The 12,746-nt window shown below is 43.0% G+C and overlaps 1 protein-coding gene across 4 annotated transcripts in view; it reads right to left on the reverse strand.

The window, feature by feature from the left end:
- The window catches only part of ANKFY1 (ankyrin repeat and FYVE domain containing 1), a 69,429-nt gene that overhangs the window by 31,490 nt on the left and 25,193 nt on the right, over positions 1-12,746 (reverse strand). For 2 of the 4 annotated variants that reach the window (XM_070772857.1, XM_070772856.1), the window contains exons 4-6: positions 6,814-6,949; positions 2,371-2,494; positions 1,138-1,287 (exon numbers count right to left, since the gene is read on the reverse strand). In XM_070772857.1, the coding sequence (XP_070628958.1) occupies positions 1,138-1,287; positions 2,371-2,494; positions 6,814-6,949 (410 nt within the window). Of the gene's footprint in view, positions 1-1,137; positions 1,288-2,370; positions 2,495-5,163; positions 6,674-6,721; positions 6,950-12,746 lie in introns of those variants that run through there. The other 2 variants (XM_070772858.1, XM_070772859.1) reach the window with 2 other exon arrangements.

Raw genomic sequence — 12,746 nt, forward strand, 5'->3', positions numbered from 1 at the left:
CGGCTTAACTACCTCATTCCTCCTGGCAGTTTAAGGTCTCCCCTGATTCTGGATACCCAGGATAAAACACACGACAGACACCTGTTTAGAGCAGCTCCATTTCCCCTAAGGCAGTGCAGTAAGCAGAAGGACCGTTTCCAAATATGTCCATGTCCTAATCCCTAGAACCCGTGACTATGTCACCTCACATAATGAAAGGCTCTCTGCATACGATTAAGGTTAACAACCCTGTAATGGGGAGAGGACCCCAGACCTGCAAGGAGGGCCCAATCTATCTACTCACGTGAGTCCTTAAAAGCGAAAGAGGGAAGCAGAAGAGTAGATCAGACAGATGTGACATGAGAAAGACCAGATCCGACATGTTGGTTTTCAAGAGGGAGGAAAGGGGCCCTGGGTGAAGGAACGTGCTGGCCGCTGGAAGCTGAGAATGGCCCTGACTCAGCTTGCAGCCAGGAAGAAAATGTGCATGCTGGTCCTACAGTTACCAGAAACTGAGTTCTGCCAACAACCCAAGCAAGCACGCTTCCCTAGAGCCACCAGAAAGGAACACAGCCTGCCAACAACCGGACTTCCAACCTATAAAACCACAAGATAATAAATTTGCATTGCTCTAAGCCACTGGGTTTGCAGTAAATTTTCCAAAAATATTTATTTATTCATTTGGCTGCTCTGTGTCTTAGTTGTGGTACACAGGATCTTCAGTTGTGGCATGCAGACTCTTAGTTTGGCATGTGGGATCTAATTCCCTGACCAGAGATCGAACCCAAGCCCCATTGGGAGCAGAATCTTAAGTCACTTGGCCACCAGGGAAATTCCAGTTGGTGGTAATTTTTGTGTGTGTGTGTTTATTTATTTTTGTGGTAATTTCTAACAGCGGCAAAAGAGAAACTAAAACAGGTATCAGTACCTGAAAGTTAAGTACTGCTGAAATGACAACCTAAAAATGTGGAAGTATCTTTGGAAGTGGGTGATGGACAGAGGGTGGAAGAATGTTAAGTATGAGGGGAAAAGCTCAGGTGGCTTCGAACAAACCACTGGTAGAAACATGTGCATAAAAGACCAGGAATGGCTCAGAGGAAGTGAGAAGCATTATAGAGAAGAACAGGTACAGTGCAGTTTGGGGAAAAGGCAGAGTACCTGTGAGTCCATTTCAATTAGATAAAGAAAGACCACGTCTTCTCTCTCTACTTTGATAGCTTTATGTAATGGGTACTCGGTCTTGGACTTGATCATTTTGTATAACAACTGAGCACTCATGCTGCTGAAGTCCTCTTTCCGTAAGTCATCCTGTGGATTAAAAAGACAGTGAAAAGCAGAACAGATTCAACGTATCAACAATAATGACTACGTACATTTCTTAGGAAGCACTTGGAAAGTGTCTGGCCCTACTTTAACATTTCCCAACTCATTGAATTCTCACAAAAACCCTGAGGTAGGTACTCTTATTAGGTACCCCATTCCCAGATGATGAAAGTAAAGCAAAAAGAGGCTGATTAACTTGCCCAGGTTCACACAGAGAGTGAACAGCTGAGCGGGGATCTGGAGCCAAGAGCCCACCCCATTCCCCATCCCCCACCCCCACTCCCAGGCGTGGACTCTTCACCACAGCAGCGTGAGCGACACTGACACCCCACAGGACACAGCCACAGGGAGCCCTCTACGTGACAGCAGATCCTCCCCCCTCAGCCCCACAAAGACGGTAACAGAATTAATCAGAACTTCCACAATTATCAGTTTCTACTGTTGCAGATCTCTAAATCTCTACCTATTTTAGCAGAAAGGTTCCTGTTTCAATTCTTCAAAATCCAGTTAAGACACTTTTTCTCATAGTGTTTCTGAATACCAAACAATTTGCAGAAACTAGGTTATAAAACAGCACTAGCCATGATTTTCTTAAAAGATGCAAAACAGACAACCAAGAACTGCAAAACCTCTTCTTTATGATGAAAGCTACCTAAGGGAGCAGATCTAATTTAACAATGCCCTCCAGACACCGAGAAGGCAGAGAAAGCCCAGAGGGGGCGCTGCTGAGCACACAGGCCTGCTGGCCCCACAGCAGCAACTGCTTGTGAGGCTCGGCCACGGCTCCTGCAGATGGAGGACGAGGGAGGCGTGTGTCCCTTCGTTCCAAGCCTGCTTCTTGGCCTGGGCTAACTTCTGCCCCTCAACTCCGAAATCAGAACTAGGAGGCTTTTAGAGCCAAAAAGAATCTCACAGATCATCTAACGCAACTACTTAGCCTTCAATTTTGTTATAAAAGGCAACAAGGGGCCAGAGAGGTAACTTGCTGTGGAACCAGGTCCCACGCCCTGGTCTCCTGACTTCCAGCAAAGGCACTTTTTCCCCCACACTCCTCAGCCTCACACTCACCCAGTGACTTGCAATAATTTCTGCACAGTAGTTCATCAATGTGCTGGCATTCAGCTCCTCTGCAGTCTGATAGAAGCGAATACAGTTCCTGACGTTCACCAGAGACATCACACCCTTCTCACATCTACGAGAGAGTATCAGTGATCAACAGGATTGTTAGAATCAACACATTCATAAATGAACAAACCAAAGCAACAATCTGTGTACTGGCTGGCCATGTCCAATAACAACAAAGTGTAAGGTTTAAGCAATGCAGCTATGAATAAACTGTAGCTGAATTACTCTAAGTACCAGAATTTCATTACTGTATTGCTCATTCTGGTCAGAATCCAAATAATCTTTAAATAAACATGTTAAGCATAGCACCCCAACTGCCTTCAAAGTAACCACATGAAACTCACTGATCATACACACAGGCGAGGAATGTCAAACATGAAATGCATCAAATTCAGTCCTTCAGTATTTAATTGTATGGGACACACTCGCAGTTCCCACTAGCACAACTCTATCATGCCACAAGTGTGGCTTAGAAATAGCTTCAAATATGAGGCTCCGTGCCTCAAAATGAAAACCTCCTTAAAAGTCTTCCCATATGGTGATCTATATGGTATGTGAATCATAACTCAATAAAGCTGACTTTAGAAAGCTCACTTTAAAAATCTATCATGTACAGAAACAACTGAGTTAAGAGACAAACTACAGAACACCAAGATAGAGAAGAATTGGCTACAATGGTGTCCCACAGAGCCTGGTACCAGTAACAATAATAACAAGATTCTGAGAATCATTAATAAGAGAGCCCCAACTAGGTCAGGGAAGACACGGCTGCACGTAGGTCTCTAGTACCACAAAGCAGGCACACATCCTAGACTACAAGATGCAGAACAGGGAAGCCCCAAGTTTCCACTACCCTAGGATTCCCAAAAACCTTGGTGAGCCTCCACAGCACCGGGCCTGGGAGGAAGGAGGCGGTGACATAGTCGTCCTCCCACCTCCCTTGCCTGCACATCTCCCTACAAGTCAAGAGGCCTCATGTGGTCTCAGGGAATACCCCGACACCCCACTGCTGCCTCTGTCTCACAGTGCCCACAAAACCAAGTTCTCTTCACAAGGGAAGGTAGTGATGGACACAAAGTGAATCATCAGGTAAGTAAGAAAGACCAAAGCTGAGGTCCACTGCATTTGAGGGGCCCAACTACACGGGCTCCCTGTGCCCCCCTCTCCTCTGTGAAATAAGGATAATGCTCTCTTTCAGAGGTTCAGAGGATCTATGAGTGTTTTTCAAGATAAAGGAAAACCATGTACAATTTGCACAGTCTGAGGTATGCTTGCTTACTAGTTGAGGTCTTCCTCAAGGAAGATGCATAATTTAATAACTAATATAAAAGAGATTCAGTCCTACTATAAATAAGAATAACTGGCTAACAGATAACTCCCAACTTTAACAGGTAAGGTTTGAATATCCAGAGGACAGGGGAAGATGGGGGAAGAAAGGAGGAAAGTCACGAGAAAGACCTGAGAAGGAGGAGGAACACATTTTCTAAACCTCACAAATGAGACTTCAGCCAGGAGCAAGAATAACCTTGCAGCCATTTCTCCACCTAGCAGTAAATGCACACACTCATTCAATTCCAAGACCCGTGCTTATGTACTCTGTTTTTAAGCAACATAGCTTGGTGTAAAGCACCTCCCCAGGGCACTTTTAAATCAAACTGGCACCATATCTAAGTAAGTCACTACAATAACGAGCAAGGATGCTCTACTTCTCGGGGCCTCTGCTGTCTGCACACTAGTCTCCCCAAACTCTAGCATGCTGGCTGCAATGGCTGATGCAGTCATTCTGATCCTGGCTGTGAAATCAGAGCATTCCAGGAGAAATGTCCTCTTTTCGGATACGTGAAACTTTTACCACTTTTACACTGACAAATATCCTAATGTCCTAAAACATGGTGTGATCTCAGGGAGTACTGACTCATATGCAGAGCACCTCACAAAGCATTTTTACAGACAAATGCTGAGTGTGAAAATGCCATTCTCTTCCTTACTACCACCAAGAGACGCTGCACCAAGACACTGGATGCTTCATGAGGACAGATGTTTTGTTACAACTGGCAACACTTCATTTTCACTAAACTCTGGGATCCCCAGAGTGCCATTCACAATGTGGATAGCTTATAAATAGTCACTGGCATGACTTAAACAACTGAAGAAGATGTAATCATATTTAAAAATTCAGATTCTCAGTTCACATCTTCTCTTTGAAAAGCAGCAAGGCACACTGACTTTTCTCTAAAGGGATTTTTGTTGCTGTTAATACATGGTTTTCATTTTAGAGTATAAAAAAATACAGATGCACAACACAGTGCACCTCATTCTTAAAGTCGAGTGTATGAGTAAGCGGCCCACAAACTCCTGTCCAGTTTTGTGTCATCTGTGCCTCTGAATATAAGGCAGAAAAATTGCTGAAAGGATAAACAATAAAAGGTTAACGGTAGTTAAATCACAGATGATTTACTTTTGTTATTTGTATAATTCTATACTTCCTAAATACCACACACTGAACATGTAGCTAATAATCAGGAGAAAAAAAAATTAAACTGTCAGTTGTTAGCATACACTATTAATTATCTCTTTTTTAAGAGTATTTTCCTGATAATGCTTACACCCAAAACTTCCTTTTCATCAACCTGGTGACCGCATTCCCAAACCAAGATCCCTACATGATATAAACACCAGCAACACCTGCTTCACATTTAACTGCACACATCCATGTGTCAGAGCCCTTTCACTTACTATTTCAAATGTGTAATTCCTTCTGCCAACAGCAGTGGGCACTCTGTGCTCGTTCAAAAGCCGACATTTGACTCCATGGCTGGGTCTCTTAACAAAGCCTTGACAGATAAACCCACATCCAATAATAAAACACTGAGCATCTGGTAATGTTGATAGTTATGAAGCCTAATCAGTTAATAAACAATAAACACTTTAATTAAAGAATCCATTACACAGATTACAGCTCTCTAAACTACTCTGAACTGCAGGGCACTTTTATCAAAGCGATTCAATTTATAAGCAAGAAAATCAATCTGATAAAGCTCAGGAAATCGGGGCGGGGCGGGGGAGGCAGTGCAGATATCAATCACATTCAATCTAATTAAAATCATGCTCTGATTTCACTCTGAGATGATTCAAAAACTCACCCAAAGAAAGACCTTTACAGTAAAGCTATCCTGGCTAACCTAAGACTATACGTATCTACAAATCCTAGACCTGGTTTGGTTTTTAGGTTATTGGATTTAGGTATTAATATGCCCTCAAGCCCACATCAATCACAGATAATTAGGAGTATCCTGTGTACTGACTCATGTGGGGCACAGTGGGCTATCTCAGGGGAAACAGCCAGCCTCAATGAAAACAGAACAAGCGGCTCTAGGTAGCCAGGTCTCTCTTGACTCTGCTGCTGTGGCTATTTAGTTGCTACGTCATGTCTGACTCTTTGCGACCCCATGGACTGTAGCCCGCCAGTTTCTCTGTCCATGGGATTTCCCAGGCAAGAATACTGGAGTGGGTTGCTATTTCCTTCTCCAGGGGATCTTCTAGACCCAAGGATCAAACCTGAGTCTCCTGATTGGCAGGTGGATTCTTTACCACTGAACCACCTGGGAAGCCCTCTTGATGCTGAGGGCAACACAACAGAGGGAATGCTATCCCTCCACCCCCCTAGGAGAAACGCCATTCCTCCACACACAGAAACAAAAGAGCACTAAGTGATGTAAAAAGCACTCCTTCTAACAAGCTGACTTCCAAGGGCTAAATCACCAACAAAAAATAAGAGCATTTTGTCTGCAATCACCTGGTGAACACTGTTCTCGCTGTGTTCTGTAGTTTATAAAGACCAAGTTAGGAGAGCAACAGAGAAAGTGCAATATAAAAAACACAGCAAGCTGTCTCCTTGGAACCTAAAAAGCAGTAACGAATGAAGTGAGATCTCAGAAACACTATGAAATTTACTGAGACAGATTCTCATGTACTAATTTAGTCATTAATGTGTTTCTAACAAGAGAATATGACCTTCTTCCAAGGTGAGAAGAACTTCCAAGCAGGCAGAAAGTAGAAGTGAAAGGAAATGATATAGGAGGGAAAGTTGAGGGGTTGAACACTGGATTATATTATTTCACATTCGCTTCATCAGTTCACACATCTATGTAATCACAGGTAGTAAATCAGTGAAAGAAGAGAGAAGACCCAAAAGCGTCAGCAAAATTTAGCTTACAAGACAACAAAAAGCAAGGGAGACAAAATTCTCTCCCCACTATTGCCTTTAAAAGAACACCTTGCAAAAGTTATTTACATTAGCAGAAGCAGCTGTTTTCCCAGAGCTTGGCATAATTAAAGCTCAGCCACCACCATCTGAGGTGCTTGACTGTATCTGCTGTGACTTGCCTCTCCCTAAGGAGCTGTAGCTGAAACCGATTAGCTAGTTTCATCAGCTCAGTCAGGAACACATCGTCTTCTTTGAACTCCAACTCATCCGTATAGATCCAGCGAAGCATTGTCATTGTCACCTCAGGGTTAGCATCTGGTTAAAGACAGAAAGCATAAAAACTTTGAAGACAAAACACAGATGACATAGTCAGGCCCTCCCGAGGACCCCTAAAAGCTAAGGCTACAGAGAAAACTGTGGTAGACCCAGCTCAAAGAAATACCACACAGCCATTAAAAAGGGTAATTAAGCATTCTGGGTACCATCTGATTCCAGAAAAGTGTTAAAAGTTTTGCAAGGGGCAGTACATGGGGGAAATGAACCTATTAAAGATGTAAGTCAAATAAGCTGGAGGAAAATATTTTAAATATATGACAAAGAGTTTACATTCTTTTTCTGGGCCTCTGTACCACATCTGTCCAGGCAAACCTTTCACTTCACTGCACTTTACAGGTATTGTGTTTTTTCTCCACAAATTGAAGGGTTATAGCAACCCTATATGGATGTGAGAGTTGGATTGTGAAGAAGGCTGAGCGACGAAGAATTGATGCTTTTGAACTGTGGTGTTGGAGAAGGCTCTTGAGAGTCCCTTGGACTGCAAGGAGATCCAACCAGTCCATTCTGGAGGAGATCAGCCCTGGGATTTCTTTGGAAGGAATGATGCTAAAGCTGAAACTCCAGTACTTTGGCCACCTCATGCGAAGAGTTGACTCATTGGAAAAGACTCTGATGCTGGGAGGGATTGGGGGCAGGAGGAGAAGGGGACGACAGAGGATGAGATGGCTGGATGGCATCACTGACTCGACGGACTGAGTCTGAGTCAACTCCGGGAATTGGTGATGGACAGGGAGGCCTGGCGTGCTGCGATTCATGGGATCGCAGAGTCGGACACGACTGAGCAACTGAACTGAACTGAACTGAGCAACCCTGTGTTACAAAATACACACTTAATAGGCTGCAATATAGTGTAAGCATAACATTCATATGTACTGGGAAAACAAAAAATTCACATGTCACACTATTACGAGTTTTGCTCTTTATGGCTGTGGACTGGAATTGAACCCAAAATCTCTCTGAGGTCTGTCCATATACCACAACTCGGTTCATTCAGCCTTATGTTGGGAAGATAACTTATTCCTAACAATGAGGGCATCACAACACCACCACTGTCAAACATCTTCTCTGTGGTGGTTTCTTTAATTTTATTTTAAAATTTCACTTGGTTTCCTTTAATAACCCTACCCAAATTGTCCAAACCAACGAACTCGTATGATGAATAAACCCAAATCTGAACAGTTTTTAAAAACAGTTTCTAAAAAATGACATCAGCAGAGATGCCCTATAACCCTCAAAATTTCAAATAAAGATTTGAATAAAAATCTTCAAATAAGATTCAAGTGATTACCAAACTTTCCCACTCCTGCCGTGATTCATCCCTTAATCTCCAAACAATAAACTGAGAAGTGATCCACTCTGAGTCTCATACTAAGCAGTGGGCAGAGAACAATGCATCAGGAGGTTAGGTGCTTCTGTGTCAGTCAGTTCAGTTGCTCAGTCGTGTCTGACTCTGCGACCCCAGAGACTGCAGCACGCCAGGCCTCCCTGTCCATCACCAATTCCCAGAGCTTACGCAAATTCGTGTCCGTTGAGTCAGTGATGCCATCCAACCATCTCATCCTCTGTCATCCCCTTTTCCTCCCGCCTTCAATCTTTCCCAGCATCAGAGTCTTTTCCAATGAGTCAGTTCTTCGCATTAGGTGGCCAAAGTATTGCAGTTTCAGCATCAGCATCAGTCCTTCCAATGAATATTCAGGACTGATTTCCTTTAGGATGGACTGGTTGGATCTCCTTGCAGTCCAAGGGACTCTCAAGAGTCTTCTCCAACACCACAGTTCCAAAGCATCAGTTCTTCGGTGCTCAGCTTTCTTCATAGTCCAACTCTCACAGCCATACATGACTATTGGAAAAACCATAGCCTTGACTAGATGGACCTTTGTTGGCAAAGTAATGTCTCTGATTTTTAATATGCTGTCTAGGTTGATCATAGCTTTCCTTCCAAGGAGCAACCGTCTTTTAATTTCATGGCTGCAGTCATCAACTGCATTGATTTTGGAGCCCCTAAAATAAAGCCTGTCCCTGTTTTCATTGTTTCCACATCTCTTTGCCATGAAATGATGGGACTGGAAGCCATGATCCTAGTTTTCTGAATGTTGAGTTTAAGCCAACTTTTTCACTCTCCTCTTTCAATTTCATCAAGAGGCTCTTTAGTTTTTCTTCACTTTCTGCCATAAGGGTGGTGTCATCTGCATATCTGAGGTGACTGATATTCCTCCCAGCAATCTTGATTTCAGCTTGTACTTCATCCAGCCCAGCATTTTGTATGATGTATTCTGCATATAAGTTAAAGAACCAGTCTGTTGTTCCATGTCCAGTTCTAACTGTTGCTTCCTGACCTGCATACAGATTTCTCAGGAGGCAGGTCAGGTGGTCTGGTGCTCCCATCTCTTGAAGAATTTTCCACAGTTTGTTGTGATCCACACAGTCAAAGGCTTTAGCATAGTCAATAAAGCAGAAGTAAATGTTTTTCTGGAACTCTCTTGCTTTTTCCATGATCCAATGGATGTTGGCAATTTGATCTCTGGTTCCTCTGCCTCTTCTAAATCCAGCTTGAACATCTGGAAGTTCACGGTTCACGTACTGTTGAAGCCTGGCTTGGAGAATTTTGAGCATTACTTTGCTAGTGTGTAAGAAGAGTGCAATTGTGCAGTAGTTTGAACATTCTTTGGTGTTGCCTTTCTTTGGGATTGGAATGAAAACTGACCTTTTTTCCAGTCTTGTGGCCACTGCTGAGTTTTCCAAATTTGCTGGCATATTGAGTGCAGCACTTTCACAGCATTATCTTTTAGGATTTGAAATAGCTCAACTGGAATTACATCACCTCCACTAGCTTTGTTCGTAGTGATGCTTCCTCAGGCCCACTTGACTTTGCATTCCAGGATGTCTGGCTCTAGGTGAGTGATCACACCATCGTGGTTATCTGGGTCATGAGGATATCTGTTGTATAGTTCTTCTGTGTATTCTTGCCAACTCTTCTTAATATCTTCTGCTTCTGTTAGGTCCATACCTTTCCTGTCCTTTATTGTGCCCATCTGTGCTTCTGTGTATCTTCTGGCAAATGATGGCAGTCTACCTGCCCCCAATCTATTAAGCAAGTGGCCATAAAAGTCAGATGACCCAATAAACCAGAAACTACTTTTAAAAGGAGTAGACTCTGAGAAGTGAAACCAGCTGGCATTCATCCTGCCTGTGGTATCTGCTGCTAGAAGCCATCACCCCTTCACCAGGCCCAGGACACAAGCTGGTAAAAATCCATGACTGTGAGGATGAAAAGTCACACCCAACCTTTCAACTTCACTGTGGTCCAAGATGCGTGTAGTCATGCTTTGGATAACTTGGAATTTTCTATGTGACCTAGTTTTTTTGTTTGTGTGTTTGACTGACTTTAAATAAATGGTTTTGCAAAACATTTGGAAAGAATGGGAATAAACTCATCCTTTTACAATTAACCAACCATTAAATGAAGCATACTGAGAAAATTAACTTTGTTACTTAAATCCGCAATCTGTGAAAACTCAGAAAGAGGACTTCTCTGGTGGCACACTGGATAGGAATCCGCATGCCAAAGTAGGGGACACAGGTTCGATCCCTGGTTGGGGAACAAAGATCCCATATGCCAAGGAGCAACTAAGTCCATTGCCACGTTTTTCATCATACAACTAAGAGCCAACATAGCAAATAAATATAGTAAAACAAAGCAAACCTGAGAAAGGTGTTCTGAATCTCCTACTATGACTCTGGTTTGTCCTCTAGTTTCCAACTATTTTTTATCTACCTTACATAAGTTTTTCACTCGTAAAATTTCAAAATCATTAGAGACTATACTTTTTGTTGTTGTTCTGTGCTTCAGGACTTGTGGGGTCTTTGTTCGCCAACTAGGGCCCCAGCAGCGAAAGCACCAAGGCCTAACCACTAGACCATCCCCACAGATTGCGTCTTTCATCAGTGAAAACATCCTCTTCGGTTGGTTTAAGGATGTACCCTTAAATATAACTTCTTAGAAATAAAAATAAACCCCATATCGTACTTCTAAATAATCCCAGTGTCAAAAAACAACGGAGGGTCTAGTTCTGTTATGGGAGTGTGACAACCCAAACTATTTTAACTGATTACAACTAAAAACTGTCAACAGAGGGCCAAAAGCAACTACTAGAGGATTCCGAGAGTCAACAAAAGCACCTGAATTGCTCTGGGAGGCACCCCTTGAAGAAGCAATTGCACTGTATCAGATTCTCGAGTATTTTTTTCCTCTTTATGGCTTTGCCCTGAGGGCAGATCTGTCCAGGAGGAACACTGCTGTCCTGACCATAAGGATGCCTAAAATTCCAATAAGAACACCATCTTTCTGGCCAGATGAACCAGAAGATGAGGCCTAAAGAGCAGTGAAGGGTAAGGGGAGAATTCCAGAGAAAAGAGAGAAGGACATTTCCTAATTCTGTGTACGAAGCCACACAGGCCTCAGCCTTGCCTCTGAACCGTTGATGGATGGAACAGTCCTAGCCCAGCTTTAAAAATCGAAGTGAGGGGGCTTCCCTGGTGGCTCAGTGGTAAAGAATCTGCCTGCCAATGCAGGAGACACAGGTTCGATCCCTGGTCCCAGAAGGTCTGGGAACCCTGAGCCTGTGTGTCACAACTATTGAGCCTGTGCTCTGGAGCCTGGGAGCCACAACTCCTGAGCCCATGTGCTGAAACTGCTGAGGCCGTGTGCCCTAGAGCCCGAGCTCTGCAACGAGAAGTGGCTTCTAGAGACTAGAAGACTAGAAACTGGCCCCCTTTCACCACAGCTAGAGAAAAGCCCACACAGCAACGAAGACCCAGGACAGCCAAAAATAAATAAAACTGCCATAAAAAAAACCCAAAAAACTGAAGTGATATTTGAACCACTATCCACAGAAGGTGAAACAGAACCTGTGATTTGCACCTAAAGGGATTCAGCATTTTCCAGAGAATGGCACACAGGACCAGAGTCGACTCAGCATAATGGCAATGTCCAGGACACAATCTAAAATCATCTGTTACGGAAAAAATCTGGAAAATATGACCATTTTTCAAGGGAAAGGACAACCAAAATATGCTAACTTCAAGATGACCCAGATATTGAACTTATCAAAGAACTGAAAACATTGAATATAACTATGCTCCAGAAGGTAAAGGAAAATACACCTGAAATTAAAAGACAAAAATGCTCAGCATATAAACTGTAACAAAGAACAAACACAAATTATAGAAATGAAAAATACAATATATGGAATAAAAACTTACTCAGTGGGCTCAAGAGCAGGCTCAAGTGCAAAAAGTCAGTAAACTTGAAGATAGATTAATAGAATTTATCCTATCTGAAGAAGAGACCAAAAAAAAAAAAAAAGTCAGGAGGAAAAACAGAAACAAAAAAGCCTCAGACACACCCAAACAGACCTGCTGGATCGGAACAAAGGGTCCAGTATGTGTGTGACTGGGGTCTCGGAAGGAAAGAAGAGACCAACGAAGAGAAGGATTTAAGAAATGATGGTCAACAGCTTTCTGAATATGGTGACAGACCTAAATCTTTATAGATTCAACATTAGAGCACCTCAAACCTCTAGCAAAACAAACCAAACCACAGTAAACAACCAGTACGAGTGAGTATGTGGTGAAACTGGAACCCTAGTGCACTGCTGGGGAACATGCAAAATGGTGCAGACCCTATGGAAAACAGCTTCTCAAAAATAGAAATTCTATGTGACCCAGCAATTCCAGTTCTGGTATACTCGAACAGAAAGCAGGATCTTAGCATAAC

Source organism: Bos indicus, chromosome 19 (assembly GCF_029378745.1).
Source record: "Bos indicus isolate NIAB-ARS_2022 breed Sahiwal x Tharparkar chromosome 19, NIAB-ARS_B.indTharparkar_mat_pri_1.0, whole genome shotgun sequence".
NCBI classification, from domain to species: domain Eukaryota; kingdom Metazoa; phylum Chordata; class Mammalia; order Artiodactyla; family Bovidae; genus Bos; species Bos indicus.